Source organism: Pipistrellus kuhlii, unplaced genomic scaffold (assembly GCF_014108245.1).
Source record: "Pipistrellus kuhlii isolate mPipKuh1 unplaced genomic scaffold, mPipKuh1.p scaffold_m20_p_9, whole genome shotgun sequence".
Classification (NCBI taxonomy): domain Eukaryota; kingdom Metazoa; phylum Chordata; class Mammalia; order Chiroptera; family Vespertilionidae; genus Pipistrellus; species Pipistrellus kuhlii.
In genome coordinates this window covers 28,838,417-28,857,049 of record NW_023425595.1, presented here as the reverse complement: position 1 = coordinate 28,857,049, position 18,633 = coordinate 28,838,417, and the positions used below count along the sequence as shown (strand labels likewise).

At 41.2% G+C, this 18,633-nt stretch overlaps 1 protein-coding gene across 1 annotated transcript; it reads right to left on the bottom strand.

Moving 5' to 3' along the window:
• Positions 1-16,828: 16,828 nt before the first annotated feature.
• Positions 16,829-18,220, bottom strand: LOC118712547 (olfactory receptor 10A3-like). Its single transcript, XM_036426356.2, has one exon. The coding sequence runs from the start codon at positions 18,070-18,072 to the stop codon at positions 17,044-17,046; it is 1,029 nt and encodes a 342-aa protein (XP_036282249.1). The 5' UTR covers positions 18,073-18,220; the 3' UTR covers positions 16,829-17,043.
• Positions 18,221-18,633: the final 413 nt, after the last annotated feature.

Below are 18,633 nucleotides of genomic sequence, written 5' to 3'. Positions count from 1 at the left end.
ACCTCCCGCCATTTAATGCCACCTCACAGCAGAACTCCCTGCTCCGATTCCAAGGCTCACTCGTTAAGCAGGAGGAGGAGGGTTTTCAGGGCACTTGAACTTAGATTTCTTTTTCTTTTCTTTTTCCCCCATTATCCTTTTTTCCCCTTTTCTTTATTTTTATTGTTGACACTATTACAAATGTCCCCATTTCCCCCACCTTTGCTCATCTCCACCCAGCCCCCCAACCCCCTTCCTTCTGGCCATCACCACACTGTTGTCTGTGTTTATGAATAGAACTTAGTGTTCTAATGTTTCCTATTGTAATTGATTAACGTGGCGTCTGACTATATTCACAAGTCTCTTGTGAGCTTTGTTAGGTGACCCAGAACTCCTGAGTCAGCTCTGGGACATGGAGGGTGGTGAATTTACATTTTGGTCCCTTTTTGATGACCCACCAACCTCCAAATGCATTCTCTTTTGCATTTTCTCAGCCGCATGCTGGGTGCTGAGTAGTTAAGGCTGAATGAGACATGATAAAACTGAAAGCAACAAATGAACAAACAAGACAAACAAGAACTCATAGGCACAGACAAAAGTATGGTCACCAGAGGGGAGGGGGGAAGGGGAGGTGTAAAGGGTAAAGGCGATGTCAAACATATAGTGACAGAAGATTTGAGTTTGGGTGGTGAGCACAATACAAGATACAGATGATGGATTAAAGAATTGTACACTTGCAACCTATATAATGTTATTTTTCAATATCACCCAGTAAATTTAATCAAAAAGAGAGATTCAGGAAGAGACAGTAGTGGGAGAGTCCTGGGGGGAAGGGCCCAGTCTAACCAGCGGAAGGCAGTGGCTTCAGCTCTGGAGGCGTCGAGGATACAGAGACATTTTGTTTTCGAACATCTCGCCGTTACTTTACATTATCTTGTGAGCATTCTACCAAATCATGAGAGGAGTCTCTATGACTGCGCAATCTACTCATCATGTAGACTCTTACATTTAATATAGTCAATGATCGTAGTTTATTTGATTCATTTTCATCTTTTCCAGTTATTAAGAACATGTTAGGATGTAGATCCTCATCTAGATTTCTAATTATTACCCTCATCTTGGGTTTCTAGAAATAAAATTCCTAGGTCAAAAAGTGCAGCTGTTTCATAGGATCTGCCATATATACAGACGTAGTTTTCCAAAAAGTATTTAACAGTTTATACTCTGAACAGGACAATCTGAGAGTAGCTCACAAGCCTCAGGAACTACCATTTGTCTTAATACTAGACAGTGTGATGGATAAAAAAAATGTAATGGCATGGCTGTGTGGCATGACATTGCAGGTGAGATAACATTTTCAAAATTTTGGGTAGCAATTTGTATGCTTTTAGCTATGAGTGTCCTGTTTTGCGGTTTTAGTTTCTTGTGTAACAGTCAGGTTCTGGAAGGGCACACAAGAGTGGCTGAAGGCTGCTTACTTGAAGGAAGCATTTACAATGGTGTGAAGGGAAAACAACAGAAATGGGGAAACACGTAATATCACTGGATAGTCTTACGTCGGAGGGACACTGGGAAGGGTCCAGAATCCCACAAAATCAGTAGCTTTGGGGGAAGAGACACCATGACTCTTGGAAACACACGTAATATCACTGGATAGTCTTACATCTGGGGGACACTGGGAAGGGTCCAGAATCCCACAAAATCAGTAGCTTTGGGGGAAGAACACAACCACTGCAAAAACGTGTAATCCTGAAGGGAGGGAACCAGAGCAATCTCCTGCCCCCTTTTCCTCCCAGCCCCCAGTCTGCTGCCATGCCTCCCATCGCTGAGCCCAAGGGAAAACAGAGGGCAAGGGAGCCTGGTTGACAGAGCCCACACTGTTCAGCCACCGAGGGCACAGCACGTGCTGAGTACAGGGAACTGGTGGGACAAACGGAATGTCCAGCAAAGAGAGTAAGAGATCTTTGATTAGAGGTATTAGCCCACTTAATGTCACATTTAATTAAACTGCCTCCTAGTTTGTGGTTTGCCTTTTAATTTTGGTCAATGTCTTGCCACAAAGGGATTTTCACATTTTTAAGTAATTAAAGTGATCTATCATGTTGGTTATAATTGTTTTTATTACTTCATGGGAATTCCTTTTGATGAAAAGATATTTACTTTTTTTTTTTTTTTTTTTTTTTTTTTTACTACTGGGACTTAGGCAACTTAGTTTTCTACATTTACCTTTGTAAATCAGCTAGTATTTATTTTAGAGCATGATATAAAATTCACATTTTAATTTTTTCTACACTGTAAACATATACACCAAGCACCAGTTATTGAATTATCTAACTTTTTTCCATGTTACTTTATATAATGACTAGAGGCCTGGTACATGAAATTCATGCATTGGGTGGGGAGAGTGGGTCCCTCAGCCCAGCCTGCACCCTCTCCAATCTGGAAGCCCTCAGGGAATGTCCAACTGCCACAGTGATCAGGCCTAAACTGACAGTCGGACATCCCTCTCACAATCCGGGACTACTGGTTCCCAACTGCTTGCCTGCCTGCCCGCCTGCCAGCCTGATCACCCCCTAACCACTCCCCTGCCAGCCTGATTGATGCCTAACTGCTGCCCTGCCAAACCAATCATCCCCAACTGCCCTCCTCCAATTGCCCTCCCCTGCCAGTCCAGTCCCCCTTAATTGCCGTACCCTGAATGCCTGGTTGTCCCTAACTGTCCTCCCCTTCTGGTCTGATCACCCACAACTATCCTCCCCTGCCAGCCATTTTGACCACATTGGGTCGGCCATCTTGTGCCCACATGGGGGCAGCCATATTATGCGAGGGCCTGAGGGTCAATTTGCATATTACCTCTTTATTATATAGGATTATATATTCTCTATATGACATATGATCAATCTCTAAGCTGTTCATTCTCTATAATGTGTATATCCTATCTAGTAAAAGGGTAATATGCAAATTAACTGTCATTCCACCACAAAGATGGCGGCGCCCATAGCCATAAGATGGTGGCACCCAGTCCTCTCAGCCCTGCCAGAGTGCCCCAGTCCCGGGGGGTGGCCACTGAGAGCGGGCAGCATGAGCGGCCTGGCAGAATGCTTGCTTCATCGCCACAGTGGTGATGAACTTCATGTTTCTAAGTAATATACTTCTATTACCATTTCTTAATCTATCTTAAGCATTGTCTGTATACATTCTACAATGACAAAATGTGTTGCTCACTTATTTCACATGCATTGTCTTTTCTCCATCTTCCATTGATATTTTTGTAACATGGAGTAATCTTAAAACTTTATTTCTCGCTTCACCTTCTCTGATGCTTTATTTTTTAATATATTTGTATTGATTTCAAATAGGAAGGAAAAGGGAGAGAGAGAGAAATATCAATAATGAGAGAGAATCATTGATTGGCTGCCTCCTGCACACACCCTGCTGGGGAGCAAGCCCGCAACCTGGAAATGTCCCCTTGACCAGATTCGAATCTGGGACCCTTCATTCCACAGGCCAACACTCTATCCACTGAGCCAAACCGTTAGGGCTGATACTTTATTTTGTAATGAAAATATTATCACCCCTGTGCTGTCCTTCAGTTCTTCCTGCCATTACTTCCCCCAAACTATCACCTCCATATTTACTCTTCCATTGATTGTCAAAGTTAATAATATTCACCTTCTGTTCGGAAATCATAGTTATTCATGTTTCTGTGATTCTAAAGTTGAAAATCAATAGTGTTTATACTAGACAATCATTTATTTTCATTTGAAGCATTTCATTTTCATCACTGTAATATTTCCATTATCATATTGCATTTTTAAGTTTATAATTGCCTTTATTTTTATTTTGCAATCTTTTCCTTTTTTCCTTTAATAGTCTAATTTTTGTTTATAATGTCATATTTTCTACTGATTCTGTCTATCCTGAATGTCTCCTTCAAGGTCCTCCTGATATCTGGAGTGGTAGTCATCTAGGTCATAGTGACACCCAAGGGTGATTTGGGAACTTCACCGGATTTGTGGCTTGGATGCACTATTTTATGGATCTCATTTCTCTTCCTTTCTTGGTGTCCTTCATCATTTTGCTATGATATAATGACTTTCTCAAGCAGTTCCCTTGAATGTAAAGAGAAATGAGTTTTCTTAGTTCTTGAATGTCTTAAAATAACTTTATTTTTGTTTTATTCTTGATTTGAGGAGAAATAAAATCCTAGACTGAAAAACATTTCCCCTCAGAAATGCAGAATTGAAGATCTTCTAGCAAACAGTGTTATTCTGATACTTGTTCTTTTAAAAAATACATACCTATATATTTTTTTTATTTCAGAGAGGAAGAAAGAGGTAGAGAGAGCTAGAAACATCAGTGATTAGAATCACTGATCGGCTCCTCCTGCATGCTCCCTACTGGGGTTTGAGCCTGCTACCTGGGCATATGCTCAACAGTTCAAAATGGAACCGTGACCTCCTGGTTCATAGGTCGATGCTCAACCACTGAGCCATGCCAGCCAGGCCTGATATTTGTTCTTTTAAAGAGATATGTGTGATGGTTGATTTTATAGATCCTCTTGATTGGGCCATGGCTGCCCAGATATATGGCTAAACTGCATTCTGGGTGTGTCTGTGCGGGTGTTACTGGATGTGATTAATATTTGAATGAGTAGACTGAGAAAGCAGATTGTCCTCCCTAATGTGGGTGGGCCTCATCCAATCCACTGAAGGCTTGAATAGAACAGAAAGTGGAATAAGAGAGAATTTGCTTTCTCTGCCTGACAGTCCTTCTCTGCCTTTGGACTTGGACCGAAACTTACAACATCACTCTCCCAACTCTCAGGCCTTCAGAATTGGACTGGCACTCTACCATCTGCTCTCCTGAGTCTGCAGCTTGCCAACAATAGGTTCTGACCTGGCCAGACTTGCCAGGTTCTGTCTGCAATAGTAGGTGACCTCAGTGATGCACTGGAGTTGGCCAAGATGATAAGACAGGCTTCCCAAGTCAATAGCAGGACAAGGTGACTGTGCTCCTACTGGGCCAGCAGGTGGCAGCAGGCAAAAGATAAAGTGAACTGATCAGAGATGATGATGAAGCAGGAAACACAAGATGTGTGTGTGAATGCACGTGTGTGTGCTGAACTTTAGATTCCAATAGAAACACATATGCTTTTCAAATACCTGTAGCAAACTTATATAAATATTAGACTACAAAGCTCTCAATGAATTTCAAAAGATAGAAATCAAACAGCGTTTCACCAAAATAAATTAAAACTAAAAATTGATAAGAGAAAAATAGGAAGAAAATGAAAGGATTTAAGCACTTGCAAATAAATATCTCTGTTATAAACTACTTGAGTTTTTTAAAAAATAACCTTCATTTTATGACATAATTAGAATGAGTCATTGTTGTTGAATGGAAGTATTGCATATCACAATTTGTCCAAAGTGGTAAACTGAAGAAAATTTGTAGTCTTAACACTGTATGTAAAAGTGAAAATGATTTACAAAATGAAGTATTCAATCAAAAGAGCTAGAAATTCTACTAATAAAAATCAAAGGGATTAGAAGAAACAAATACATATGAAACTATGGATTAGATGAATTACAGAAAATCAATATACATAAAAAAGAGGAAAAAATCTTCTACTTTGAAATGACCAATAATTGGTACCTTGTGGCCAAGTCTGCCAAAGTAGAATTTGAGATAAATAAAATAAAAAAGAGACATGTAGAAAGAAAGACAGGGAAGCACAAAATTAGAATGAGGACAAAGATACATAAGCAGAGATAAAAATAATTTGTAGTGTCAGTATGATGCTATGTACCATTTTGTAATAAATAATTTCAAAATATAAATGAAAGGGTCAAGCCAGTGTAGCTCATTGGTTAAGTGTCGACCTATAAACCAGGAGGTCATAGTTTGATTCTCAGAGGACATGCGGGGTTGTAGACTCGATCCCCAGTAGGAGGCATGCAGGAAGCAGCAGATCAATGATTCTCTCTCATTATTGATGTTTCTCTCTCTCCCTCTTCCTTCCTCTCTGAAATCAATAAAAATATATTTTAAAAATAAAATACAAATGAAAGAGATTTTTTACATATTCTAAAGCAGTAGTTTCCAATATTTTTTACAGCATAGCATATCTGAAAAAATGATAACATTTAATAAGTTTTCTTCGGCCAGGAGGTAATAGACATCAAAACTCTGGCCACCCAGCACATCTGTAGCTCACTTGAAACTGTATTCTATAAGTCCTAGTCAACAATCGGTTGTCCATTTCAGGCCATCTGTAGAGCATTTGAATGAATTGAAGGGTAGATGAGAACTCGGCCATTCTAGCAGTCAGACCTGCCCTTCTCTGTAAGGGGCTGGGCTCGGCCTGGGGCAGAAATGGGTCCACAGGCTGTAACCTGGAGATCCCATGGGCCACAGGGGTGTCAGTGAGGTGGAGGCTGCTGTGCTCTGCCCTTTGTTTTTTTTCCTCACTTCTCAGTTTGTGTGTGTGTGTGTGTGTGTGTGTGTGTGTGTTGTTGTTGTTGTTGTTTTTCAGGGAAAATATAGCTGTGATTCTTCAATATGTGTTTTGTTTTGCTTTACCTTAGATTTATGTGCTTATATTAGACAAGTCTTAAGGCCTCAGAGTATTAGCTAGGGCAGTGGTTGGCAAACCGAGGCTCAAGAGCCACATGCTGCTCTTTGGCCCCTTGAGTGTGGCTCTTCCACAAAATACCACGTGCGGGCGCGCACGTACAGTGCGATTGAAACTTCGTGGCACATGCGCAGAAGTCGGTTTTCGGCTCTCAAAATAAATTTCAATCGTTGTTCTGTTGATATTTGGCTCTGTTGGCTAATGAGTTTGCCGACCACTGAGCTAGCGGAAACTCTGCTGCTTTTTCCCTCAGAGTTGAGCCTGTTCACCTTGTCAGAAATTCATGATTGACAGGGACTGCCTGAAGTCTGGCCAGCTTTAACTCTTTGGTATGCTTATGAAGTCTGTGAGGGCCAAAGGGGCCGAGAACATCTGCGTTTACAGTAGACTTCTGCATTTCACACTCTTACCCTATATCCGTGTTAACCCCAGGGAGAGGATTAACTGTGTAGCTTCATTAGAAAAGCAGGAGTCACTTTAACTTAATTGCTCCCTCATCACAGTGTCAAGCTGACACCTAAACCTGGTCCCCGAATCCTGGCACTGTGCCCCCAGGGGCCCGATCGCTCTTACCAATTTCACTAAATGTTTTCACGATCTTGGCTGTGGAGTTCATGTGTAACAAGTTCCAGAGGAACCAATTTCCTGCTGGAGGAAACTTCCTCACCAAGTTGCCTAATTATTCCCAGACTTCCCCTGGCGGAATCCAGTCTGCCAGGGGAGGGTGCTAATGGGCCTCAGGTGGGGGCTTTAGTTCAGGTACCACGGAAACAGATCAACTGTGCCGGGAGACGCTTGAAAGAGACCTGTGAACACATGTATTTCTGTTGTTTTTTCTTTTCTCTCAGGAGGAGGGAGTGCCTCTTTTTAAAATCATTGAGAAATTGCCTACCATTGAATTCTCTAAATCAGCATCCTTAAACATCTTAGTCTCAAAGGCCCCTTTACACTCTGACAATTTACAGAGAACCTCAAAGAGCTTTTCTTCATACCCGTTATAGCACTGGAAATTAAAGATAAGGTTTTTTTAAAATATTAATTTAACTCATTTAAAAATAACAATAATAAGCCAATACATGTTAACAGAAATAACATTGTGATGGGAAATAATTGTATTTTCAAAAAATATTTAGAAGAATGGCACTGCATTACACTTTTGCAAATCTTTTTAATGTCTAGTGTAATTGGACACAGCTGAGTTCTCATAGCTACTTATGCATTCAATCCATTGTGATGTATAATGCATCATGTAATTTCTGGAAAACTCTACATTTCTGAGAGAATGACAGATAAAAGGCAAATCGTATCCTAATATTATTATGACCTCACAGAATCCCTAAAAAGACCTGTCTCCCAAACAACTGTGAGAACCACTACTCTAAACAAAACTGCAATAAAGATGGTCATTGAGTGGTGTTATTTCTGAATGAAACATAAAGCAAAGCAATGGATTGAGAAAAGAGCCTGCAGTTATTAAGATGGAGGTGTCTGTTCCCTACTTTTGCGATTTCTACTGCTTTAGGCCATACGAGCCTATTAGGAGTTCTGGCTTCTGCTAAGACATCACTATAATGACTTCTGGGATGGTCTGCCCTTGTGTCTGAATGATGATGATGATGAATATGATGATGATAATCATCTTTGGAGAAATAGCCCATCTTAGACGCCCTAATACCCTAAACAGGTTTACTATAATTTTATTTTGAAACAGCGCCTGATATTTTATAAATTGCCAAATATCACAATTTTACAGAGTTCATTAGCAAAGGCTGCAATACAGGGAAACAGCACTTGAAACGGTAATAACAAAGGTTGGAAGGATTTTCAGGTGCAATGAATGCCCAGTTTTCACCCTCTTAAGGCCTGACTGAGAAGTCAAACAAGAGGGCAAACATGAACTTTCTAAAAAAGAATTGCCTTTTTTTACTTCCCCAAAGCAACTATATCATGGACCCAAATCGCTCATGTTGATGGGCTCCTTTCCATCCCAGAAAAGCTGTAGGAGGACACCTGGGTGCTGGGTCTTTCCTGCAAGAACAGCCAGTATCGATGCACAATTCTTCCCGTGATCTCTGCTTATGATTGACTTCGGGCAAACTGTTATACCCAGTGTGGCCACCCCAGGAGGGTGCTGCAGCTGGGAGGTACATTGGAGACCACAGCTCGGTGCATGGCCACTGCAGCAGTGCCGGGCATGTGGCCTGACTTCTGTCACACCAAGCCCACTGGCAAAAGCGTAAACCCCCAAAGTCCAAGAAAACTGAATTCTGATCCCATCCAACCACAAAATAACTTTCAATACTTGAACAGATTACTTAGTACCTCACAGCTCCTCTGTTTAGTGGTATTGACTTTGTTTCACCCTGTATCCGTCAGCAACTCCCCATACCTTTTCAAATTGAATTCAAATTCCTTTGTTTAGCTCATAGGGTCATTCACACTCTGAACTCACTTTCTGTCCCTCCCCAAGTATCCTAAACATCTGTCACACGGCACTCCTTCAGATCTTAAAATCCACCCTGCTTTTCAGACACTAATTTTTCTCTAGCTGTAAAGTCCTCTATCTTGTTTTTGCCGTGTCACTAACTCTTTTTTAAAAATATATATTTTATTGATTTTTTACAGTAAGAAAGAGAGAGGGACAGAGAGAAACATCAATAAGAGAGGAACATCGATCAGCTGCCTCTTGCACACCCACTACTGGGGATGTGCCTGCAACCAAGGTACATGCCCTTGACTGGAATCAAACCCGGGACCCTTCAGTCTGCAGGCTGACGCTCTATCCACTGAGCCAAACTGGTCTCAACGTGTCACTAACTCTTAACTAGTCTCACATACTGTGACCCCAGCCACCTCCTCCAGGAAGTTTCCCTGACTCCTACTCTGAAGACGCACAGGGAAGTCTCACAGCTTCAGTATTTGGTTGTAAGCTCCCAATGTCTGATCTGTGTGCCTAACACCTAGCACAGCACCTGGTGCTCATGGTAGATACCCAATAAATGGGTATGAAGCATAGTCAAATGAGGTAACAGACTTTGTCCATTATTGTGAATGTGCAATGCAAGCATGTCAGACTTGCAGCCTGTGGGCTGAATGCCTCATTTATTTGGCCCATGTTAGTTTTTGAGTTTGACATTCTTGGTGTAATGTGTAGGGTGTGGGATGATGATTATGCTGATGGTGATGGCCTTCAAACAGTTCATTCCTTCCTCCTGGACTGCTCCCACCCTCCACAGTTGGGTCTAGTAATCTTGGTGGTGGTGGTGGCAAAAGAAGTGAGCAAAATTGGGGAAGGAGATGGAAGGGGGTAAGAATGGAGGATGTACCTCTGTCCTTCACCTAACAAAAATGCACACTGACACCTATGAGGGACATAGAAGTTGCCACTGCCTTTGCCACCCGCCCGGATTTGTTGTGCCCAGAGCTGATGTGACTGATTCTATTACTTTCTGTGAATTCATCAGGGGTGATATTGGTGAACCAATAACAAGTTTAGCTCTCCTGGACTTTGAGCAGTGAGATTATAGCAATTACAAGCTTGAGCCACTAGATGGCAGAAAGAATCTAGTCCATTCTTTGGGATAGTTAGTAACCAGATCCCTCCTGGAACATTCATTCATTTAGTGCCTGAATGCTCCTTCCCAGATCCACTTCCTGTCCCAGGTACCCTGTCCCATAGCCCCCTAATATGAGTTCCTTGGCCCCTGGAATCCCTTTAACTTTACAGCTCTTCTTTCCATTCTCTGTTATGCATGTAGCTGTCCATCCATTGGTGTCTATCTCTTCATCAAATAGAAAAACATCAGCAGCACAAGTCCCTAATCATACTAATTCAGTATCTTTTCTCTTTTGGATTATTTCCAGAAAACTTCAAGCCTTCTGCAGTCTCTTCATTTTAAGAACACCCTCAGCCCTAGCCATTTTGGCTCAGTGGATAGAGCATCGGCCTGCGGACTAAAGGGTCCCAGGTTTGATTCTGGTTAAGAGCACATGCAGGCTCGATCCCTAGTAGGGGGTGTGCAGGAGGCAGCCACTCAATAATTCTCTATCATCATTGATGTTTCACTCTCTCCCTCTCTCTTCCTCTCTGAAATCAATAAAAATGTATTTTAAAAAAGAAAAGAAAAGAAGACCATAGTGTGCATCTCTAGCTATTGCCCTGTTGCTCTATTCCCTTAGTTTAGACCTTCCTTCTGAGCCTGGTCAACATAATTCCCTTAGTTTAGACCTTCCTTCTGAGCCTGGTCAACATATATAAGCTATCTACTTGACTGATTCCACACAGGCATCTACAATTTTCTTCATCCCAAACTGGATTTCACACAAAAAGCCTTCCCTTGTAGTGTTCCGTGGCTCAGCAAATGTCACTCTCATCCACTCTCTACTCCAACCAGGAATATGGGTTCACCTTTGTTACCTTTCTCTCTTCTACCCTCTCCTACATAGAATTCATTACCAAGTCCTGTCCATTTGATCTCTTAAATATAGGTAGAGACATTCTTGCTCCATTTCCATTGCCCCCATCCTAGTCCAAGCCTCATCTCTCACCTGAGCTACAGCAATTGTCTCTTCCTTGCCTATTTCTACTCTAAAATCTCATCCATCAATGACCTATTCAGAATGACATTTTAAAAGGACAAGTATGTCCATGGCACTGCTTTGCTTTATACCTCACTGGCTACCTTACACTAGTAGGTGAGTTCAGAGTGTTCACTAGACCTATAAGACTGCATGGTCTGGCTTCCAGCTGCCTCTTCACCTCACTTCTCCCTCTCCAGCATTCTCTTTCCTGGGATGACATCAGGCATTCAAAGCTTCATTCCTTCCTCCTGGGCTGCTCCACAGTTGGGCCCAGCAAACCATTGTCAACCTTAAGGCTCAGTTTGAATGTCACTTCCCCTGGGAGGCCTTACTGTTCTTCCCAAGGCCCTTCCTCTATGCCCTACCCTCCGGGTAAGATAGGGCTTCCTGTTATAAACCCAGGGTGTCTTGTGCTTTCTCTTTAGAACAATAAGTACAGTTGTAATAATGTTTTTATTATGTGTTTAATTGTATCTCCCATTAGACTATCTTGCTTACCTTTGTGTTCTCAGCATGTAGCAGTGTCTGGTACATTGAAGTCATTCAAAAACTGTTGTTGAATAAGGATTACGTGGCTGCTTTCGCTTTCTCAAACTGGTTATCCTCCCTCCCACCAGTGTCTTCGCATGGATTGTTAGAAAGTCATGGCCCAACACACACACACACACACACACACACACACTGACTCTATATTGACTCTAAAAATGACACTCATCCTTTAGTTCTTAATTCAAGTATCACATCAATGCAGCCATAATAGAACCCTAAAAGTTGACATTGATTCTAGGATGGGAGCAAGGGACAGAATTATGAGTGCCTTGAGGGCAATACTCATGAAAGCTCAATGGGCTTCAAGAAGATTGTTGATGTAAGGCTTGCAGACAGGAAGTTATTAGATGCTAGATAAAAGGGCACTCAAAAGCGTGCTGGTTGTACATAAAATTATTATTATTTAAAAAGACTTAATAGGCTTTCAGGGAAGTTACTGTAATGAACAATCGAGTGCTTTGCCAGGAGGCCCAGTCACGCGTCCCCTGGAATAGTAATGTTATGCTAATGACACAGTACAGCCATGTTCCTGTAGACCACATGTGTCAAACACAAGGCCCACGGGCCAAATCCGTCCCGCCAGGCCTTGCAATGTGGCCCGCACCGCGCTGTCATCACTGCACTCCGTTGCGTTTCCATCACAATGACAGTTTATGACTGTTCAGTAAACCATTCGGCCTGCGATTTAGGCTGGATTTTAGATTTTGGCCCCTTCTCTGATTGAGTTCGACACCCCTAGTAGACAATAAAAAACTGCATGGGGGTTTGGAGGTTCTCTCAGTACTCAGTCTTCATGAAAGTAATATTAAATGAGCTGTCAAAGTAATTGCACTGGACAAAGTTAAACAAGCAAAAGAAACTTCATTCAAGACTGTTGCAATAGAGGAGAGAGATTGAACCCAAATTCTGCTGCAACAAAGGGCCGGAGAGATTTTGAGAGCTGGCGTGAGGGAAATCATGAGCCCCGTGTCTGCTAACCAATCTTATCCAGAGGAAAAGTGAACTCTCTCATATCTCCATAGCAGGAGGGAGTTTCAAAGGAGTCGGAGAAAGAATTTTCTAAATTGCTCTAGGCAAAGTGAGGAGAGGGGGATGTAATCAGGAAGAGCACCGTCTCACGAGTACTCAGCTGAGGGGAGGGTTGGAGGCCGTCCTTAATCTGAAGGTGACTTAACTTGAAGGCATTTTTCTGTTTCTGCATTGTGTTGTCGGGGCTCTGCTGTGCTGTTGTCCTTATTGCACAAGCTTTTGGTGAACTGCATGGTGTGCAACTTGAGTTGGGAAATAGATGTGAATTTGCAGCCCAGTGAAGAAATGTCTTATGTAACGCCTTCACTCAATTCTGACCTGTTTCAGAGGCTCTTGGTCTCAAAAAGACGTAAAAGTGCGTTCATAGATACTGGGAGCATGCCCCCTGGAAAGTGAGGGCAGGATTACCCCGATCCTCATTGGATACCTTCCCTTCAGAGGGACACCCTGTTTGATCAGAGACTTCTCCATTACAAGCTGAATGATATTTAGTAAAGGAACTTGTGTATGGGGGTGGGGGGAGGGAGGGGTGTTCCAGGATACGGCCAAGATTCTGATTGCTACAGGTGTTTTCTTCTGGATCAATCCATTATAAGGGACAGTGAAGGTGAGGAAGTGAGTATATTGGTAGCAAGACCCACTCATGTACTAGAATGTGTTGGGGCTCTTTCCCAAAGAAGGGAGTGGCACAGGGAGTTGTTTCAGTGAGGCAGCAATGAAGCTGTGTCCTAAGAATTACAGGCACTTCATATTGTTGTTTGGGTTTACTTGCTTTGGCAAAGATACTGAACACTTAGCATAATACCAGTCCCAGACTGAGAGCACAGCAGGCGGCATTTCTCGGACCTCATTAGCCTGTGGAGTCCTGCTGGAGGTCACAAGGAGGTGAACCTGGCACAGCCTGCCCTTTTGCTGACTTGTGAGGTCTCCCAAATGGCAGCTAGGAGGGGTTGTTTTTCTTTCCTTTCGCTGGAACTAGACATACGTGTGAAGAGGCTATGGGTGCAGCCCTGCACGACCTCAGTAAACAATGCCAGGTGATCTTGGCATTTCATGCACTGAAAAACTGGTCCTGAATACACCGCAAGGAAATGAAAGTCCCGTCTTTATAAGTCAGTGGGGGGAATCCCGCAGGAGAGTTCTTGGAAATCAGCCAACTGGTAGAGTCAAGAAGACTCAGTGGGGAAAGGCTCTTCAATAGATGGTGTTGGGGCCTGGCCAATGTGGGTCAGTGGTCGAGCATTGACCCCTGCACCAAGGGGTCACTGGCTTGATTCCTGGTCAGGGCACATGCTGGGTTGCGGGCTCAATCCCCACTGTGTGGTCATGTAGGAGGCAGCTGATCTGATCGATGTATCTCTGCCATCACTGATGTTTCTCTCTCTCCCTCGCCCTTCCTCTCTCTGAAAAATCAATAAAAAAATATTTTTAAATAAATAAATGGTGTTGGGCAAGCTTGAGAGCCACATACAGAAAAATATGATTAGGACCCCATTCTTACAACACTTATGAAAACTAACTCTAACTGGATTAAAAACTTAAACCTAAGACCTGATACAATAAAACTTCTAGAAGAAAACATAGGGGGTAATCTCCTTGACATTGTCATGGCAATGATTTTTTAGCCATGAGAACAAAAGCACAAACAGCAGCAAAATTCAACATGTGGGATTACATCAAACTAAAATGCTACTACACAGCAAAAGAAATAACCAAATGAAAAGGCATCTTACAGAATGAGAGAAAATATTTGCAAGTCATATATATATATAAGGGGTTAATATCCAAAATATATGAAGAACTCACACAACTCAGTAACAAACAAAAAATAAAATAAAACAACCTCATAAAAAAGTGGGCAGGGGACCTGAATAGACATTTTTCCAAGTAAGTCCTACAAATGGCCAACGGGTACATGAAATGATGCTCAACATCATTAGTCATCAAGGAAATGCAAATCAAAACCACAATAAGATGTCACCTCACCTCTAACTGTTAGAATGTTTATCATCAAGAAGATGAGATAACAATTATTGGAAAGGCTGGGGAGAAAATTGAACTCATGTGTACTGTTGGTGGAAATATAAATTAGTGCAGCCACTATGGAAAACAGAAAAGAGTCTCCAAAAAGTTGAAAATAGAACTTCCATATGATCCAACAATCCCTCTTCTAAGTATATAACCAAAGAAAATGAAAAAGGGATTTTGAAGAGATAGCTACATTCCCACGTTTATTACAACATTATTCACAATAGTCAAGATATGAAAACAATCTACATGTCTGTCAATGGAGGAATGGATAAAAAAGTTTTATGTATACACTACAATATTATAGAATATTCTTCAGCCATACAAAAGAAGGAAATCCTGCCATTTATGACAATATTAATTAACCTGGAGGGCATTGTGCTAAGTGAAATAAGCCAGACAGAGAAAGACAAATACTGTATGGTATCACTTATATGTGGAGTTTTAGTAAATAAGTAAAATTTGAAGTCTAACTTATACAAACAGACCATAGAATGGTGGTTTCCAGGGGCTGCAGTAGTAGAAATGGGAGTTACTGATAAAAGGATATAAACTTTCAAATACGAGATAAGTTCTGAGGATCTAATTAATGTACAGTATGGTGGCTAGAGCTAATAACGTATGTATACTTGAAAGTTGCTAATAGACCTCAAGTGTTTTCAACTAAAAAACACAAAAAGGTAACTGTGAGGTTATGGATGTGTTAATTAACTTGATTGTGGTAATCATTTCACATTATGCCTATCAAACCATCACATTGTACTCTAAATATATACAATTTTTTTATACTTTTATGGATTTCAGGGAGAGAGAGACAGAGACATCAGTGATAACAGAGAAACATCATTGATTAGTTTTCTCCTGCACACTACCTACTGAGGATATGTGATCAGGAATTGAACCTTGACCTCTGGTTCATTGGTCGAAGCTCAGCCACAGAGCCACGCCAGCCAACTAAATATATACAATTTTAATTGTTAATTATATCTCATTAAAGCTGGGAAAATATATAAATTAGGGTATTAAAAAAGAAAAAAAATTTATACAATCAGTGAATGTACACATGACTAAAGAATGATTAGAAGGAAACCTGTATTTAACTTCCTTTTTTGTTTGCTTGTTTGTTTGTTTGTTTTAGATAAGCCTTATCTTGTTGGGCTTTCTTAAGAGTTATGAGAAAGAAATTGCAGGCTATTAAGGAATAGAATTCAATGAAATTTTTTGCTGATGCTTCGTTGATGTTTGACTGACAACAGTAGTATACAACATTCAGATATTACGCACAGTTTCAGCAATCTGCTGGTGAAATATTAAAATGTAATCTAGCTGAAATGGGTTTGGCTCAGTAGATAGAGCATCAGCCTGCGGACTGAAGGGTCCCAGGTTCGATTCCTGTCAAGGGCATGTACCTTGATTGCGGGCATTTCCCCAGTAGGGCGTGTGCAACAGGCAGCTGATCAATGTTTCTCTCTCACCGATGTTTCTAACTCTCTATCCCTCTCTCTCTTCCTCTCTGTAAAAAATCAATAAAATATGTTTTAAAAATAAAAAATTAAAAAATAAAACGTAATCTACACTAATAAAAGAGAAAGATGCAAATTGATTGTCCCTTCGCAAAGTCCACCAGCCAATCAGGAGTGAGTATGCAAATTAACCCAACAAAGTTGGCAGGTTGATTTGCATATGTAGGTGCTGAGCTGCTGGGGACCAGGAGAGGCAGAAAGGCAGCTCTGAGCTTATGCAAAGGCAGAGAGGCGGCTCCAGCTGGAGCAAAGACGGTGTGAACAGCCTGAGGACGGAAGGCCTATTCTTGCATTAATCTTCATGCATCGGGCCTCTAGTTTGGTAATATTTATGAAAGTTTGCAAACTCACAGTTGTTTTAACCCACCAAAACTCAAGTTGGAAAACTTATTCTGCAGAAATTAAAGCACCAATGTTTATGAATGTATAAAACTAGGATTTTTATTTAGCATTCTCTAAAGGAACAAAACTCTAACAAACACTGGTATGACCTTCCATAAACAATTTTTTGAAGAAACTGTATTATACTGAATATCAAGGAATAAATGCATCTATAAAAATAATGTGTATTAGGTAACCCTTATGTATTAGCATATTTGTAGAACTCAAAAAGGTATGCATATTCATACCAAGAAGTGCAAATTATTTCCAGCATTTATTAAATTTAGAAGAGTTTAGTCAGACAATGACCAAATATCACGTGGCTTCCCAGCACAGTCAGAAGGTGTGCAAATCTACCTTTCTTCGCCAGAATTTCATCAAAGCTCTTTTCATCTCACTGTTTCGCAAGGTGTAGATCAGTGGATTCAGCAGAGGCGTGAGAAGTGAGTAAGCCAATGACATCAGTTTCTTGGTTTCTGGGGAGTAGCCTGATTTGGGTTGTAAGTAAGTCATACTGGCTGTGCCATAAAAGAGGGTGACAGACGTGAGATGGGAGGCACAAGTGGAAAAGGCCTTCTGCCTCCCAGTGATGGATGGCATCTTCAGGATGGCAAAGAGGATTCGAATGTAAGATAAGAGTATCAACAAGAAAGGAACCATGATGATCAAAATGGTGCCAGTGAATGCATAGATTTCAAAGAAAAAGGTGTCAGCACATGCAAGCTCCAGCACTGGGGGCGTCTCACAAGAGATGTGGTTGATTTCACTGGGGCCACAAAAGGGAAAACTAAAAACCCACGTGGTCTGCACAGTAGCCACCATGACCCCTGAGGCCCATGAGAGCATTACTAACTTCATGAAAACTCTTTTGTTCATGAGCATTGGGTAGCTCAGAGGATGGCAGATTGCAGCAAACCTGTCATAAGCCATTGCCCCCAGGAGAAAGCATTCAGCCCCACCAAAGAAAAGAATGAAATACATCTGTGCAAAACAACTCACAAATGAGATGGACGTTTTCTCAGTGGAGAGAACCACCAACATCTGAGGCATAATGACTGCACTGAAGCTCACATCCACCAGGGACAGGTTCAGGAGGAACAGGTACATGGGAACATGGAGGCTCTGTTCCAGGGAGATGATGACTATGATGATGGCATTTCCTATCAGGGTCGCCAGGTAAACCACCAAGAAAGCCCCAAAGAGCTGCTGTTGGAGCTCAGGAAAGTTAGAGAAGCCCAGGAGGATGAATTCAACCACCGAGCTTTGATTTTGCCTTTTCATGTCAGTAGTATAGCATACCTTGTTTTTATGGACATGGTATATGAGTATGAAGTCACCATCCAACAGCTGTGTCTGTGTCTGCATTCACCCAGATATGCTTGGCAGATATAAAAAGGAATCCATTCTGAAGGTGTTCAGTTTGGTAGTTTTGGAGAATGGCCAATTACTCAGATTAATGAATCTGACAAATAAAAAGAAGGAAGTGAAGAATTCTGGCTCAGAAACCTTATCTGTAAATTACAAAACATTTCAAAGTTCTTTTGCAACTTTTACATTATGTGATTTGAAAATTAAACACAACCTTAAAACAAACAAATGTTTTATAATTTGAGTTTCACTCCCATGCCATTGCTACCAGTTTCATTTGTTTTTCTCAATTTTAAATAATATGAAAAATTTTAAAAGCATTAAAAAGTAGACAAGTGGGAAAAGATACCCACAAAATGCTTATTACAACTTAATAATTCAAAGTTACAGCAAAGTTATTCTATATTTATAACAAATATGTATCATGTTCAAATATCAATCATGTACATGATTTGATTACATATAAAGGCAAAGCAAGAACACACAAAGTGGGGTTGTAAAAAAAAGTCCAATTTTGGTCATTCTGTAACTAATTTAAATGTTTTCATTCTCTCCCTC

Excerpts from the sequence above, each read along its gene's own strand:
- LOC118712547 (XM_036426356.2), bottom strand. The coding sequence starts at position 18,072 with ATGCAGACACAGACACAGCTGTTGGATGGTGACTTCATACTCATATAC.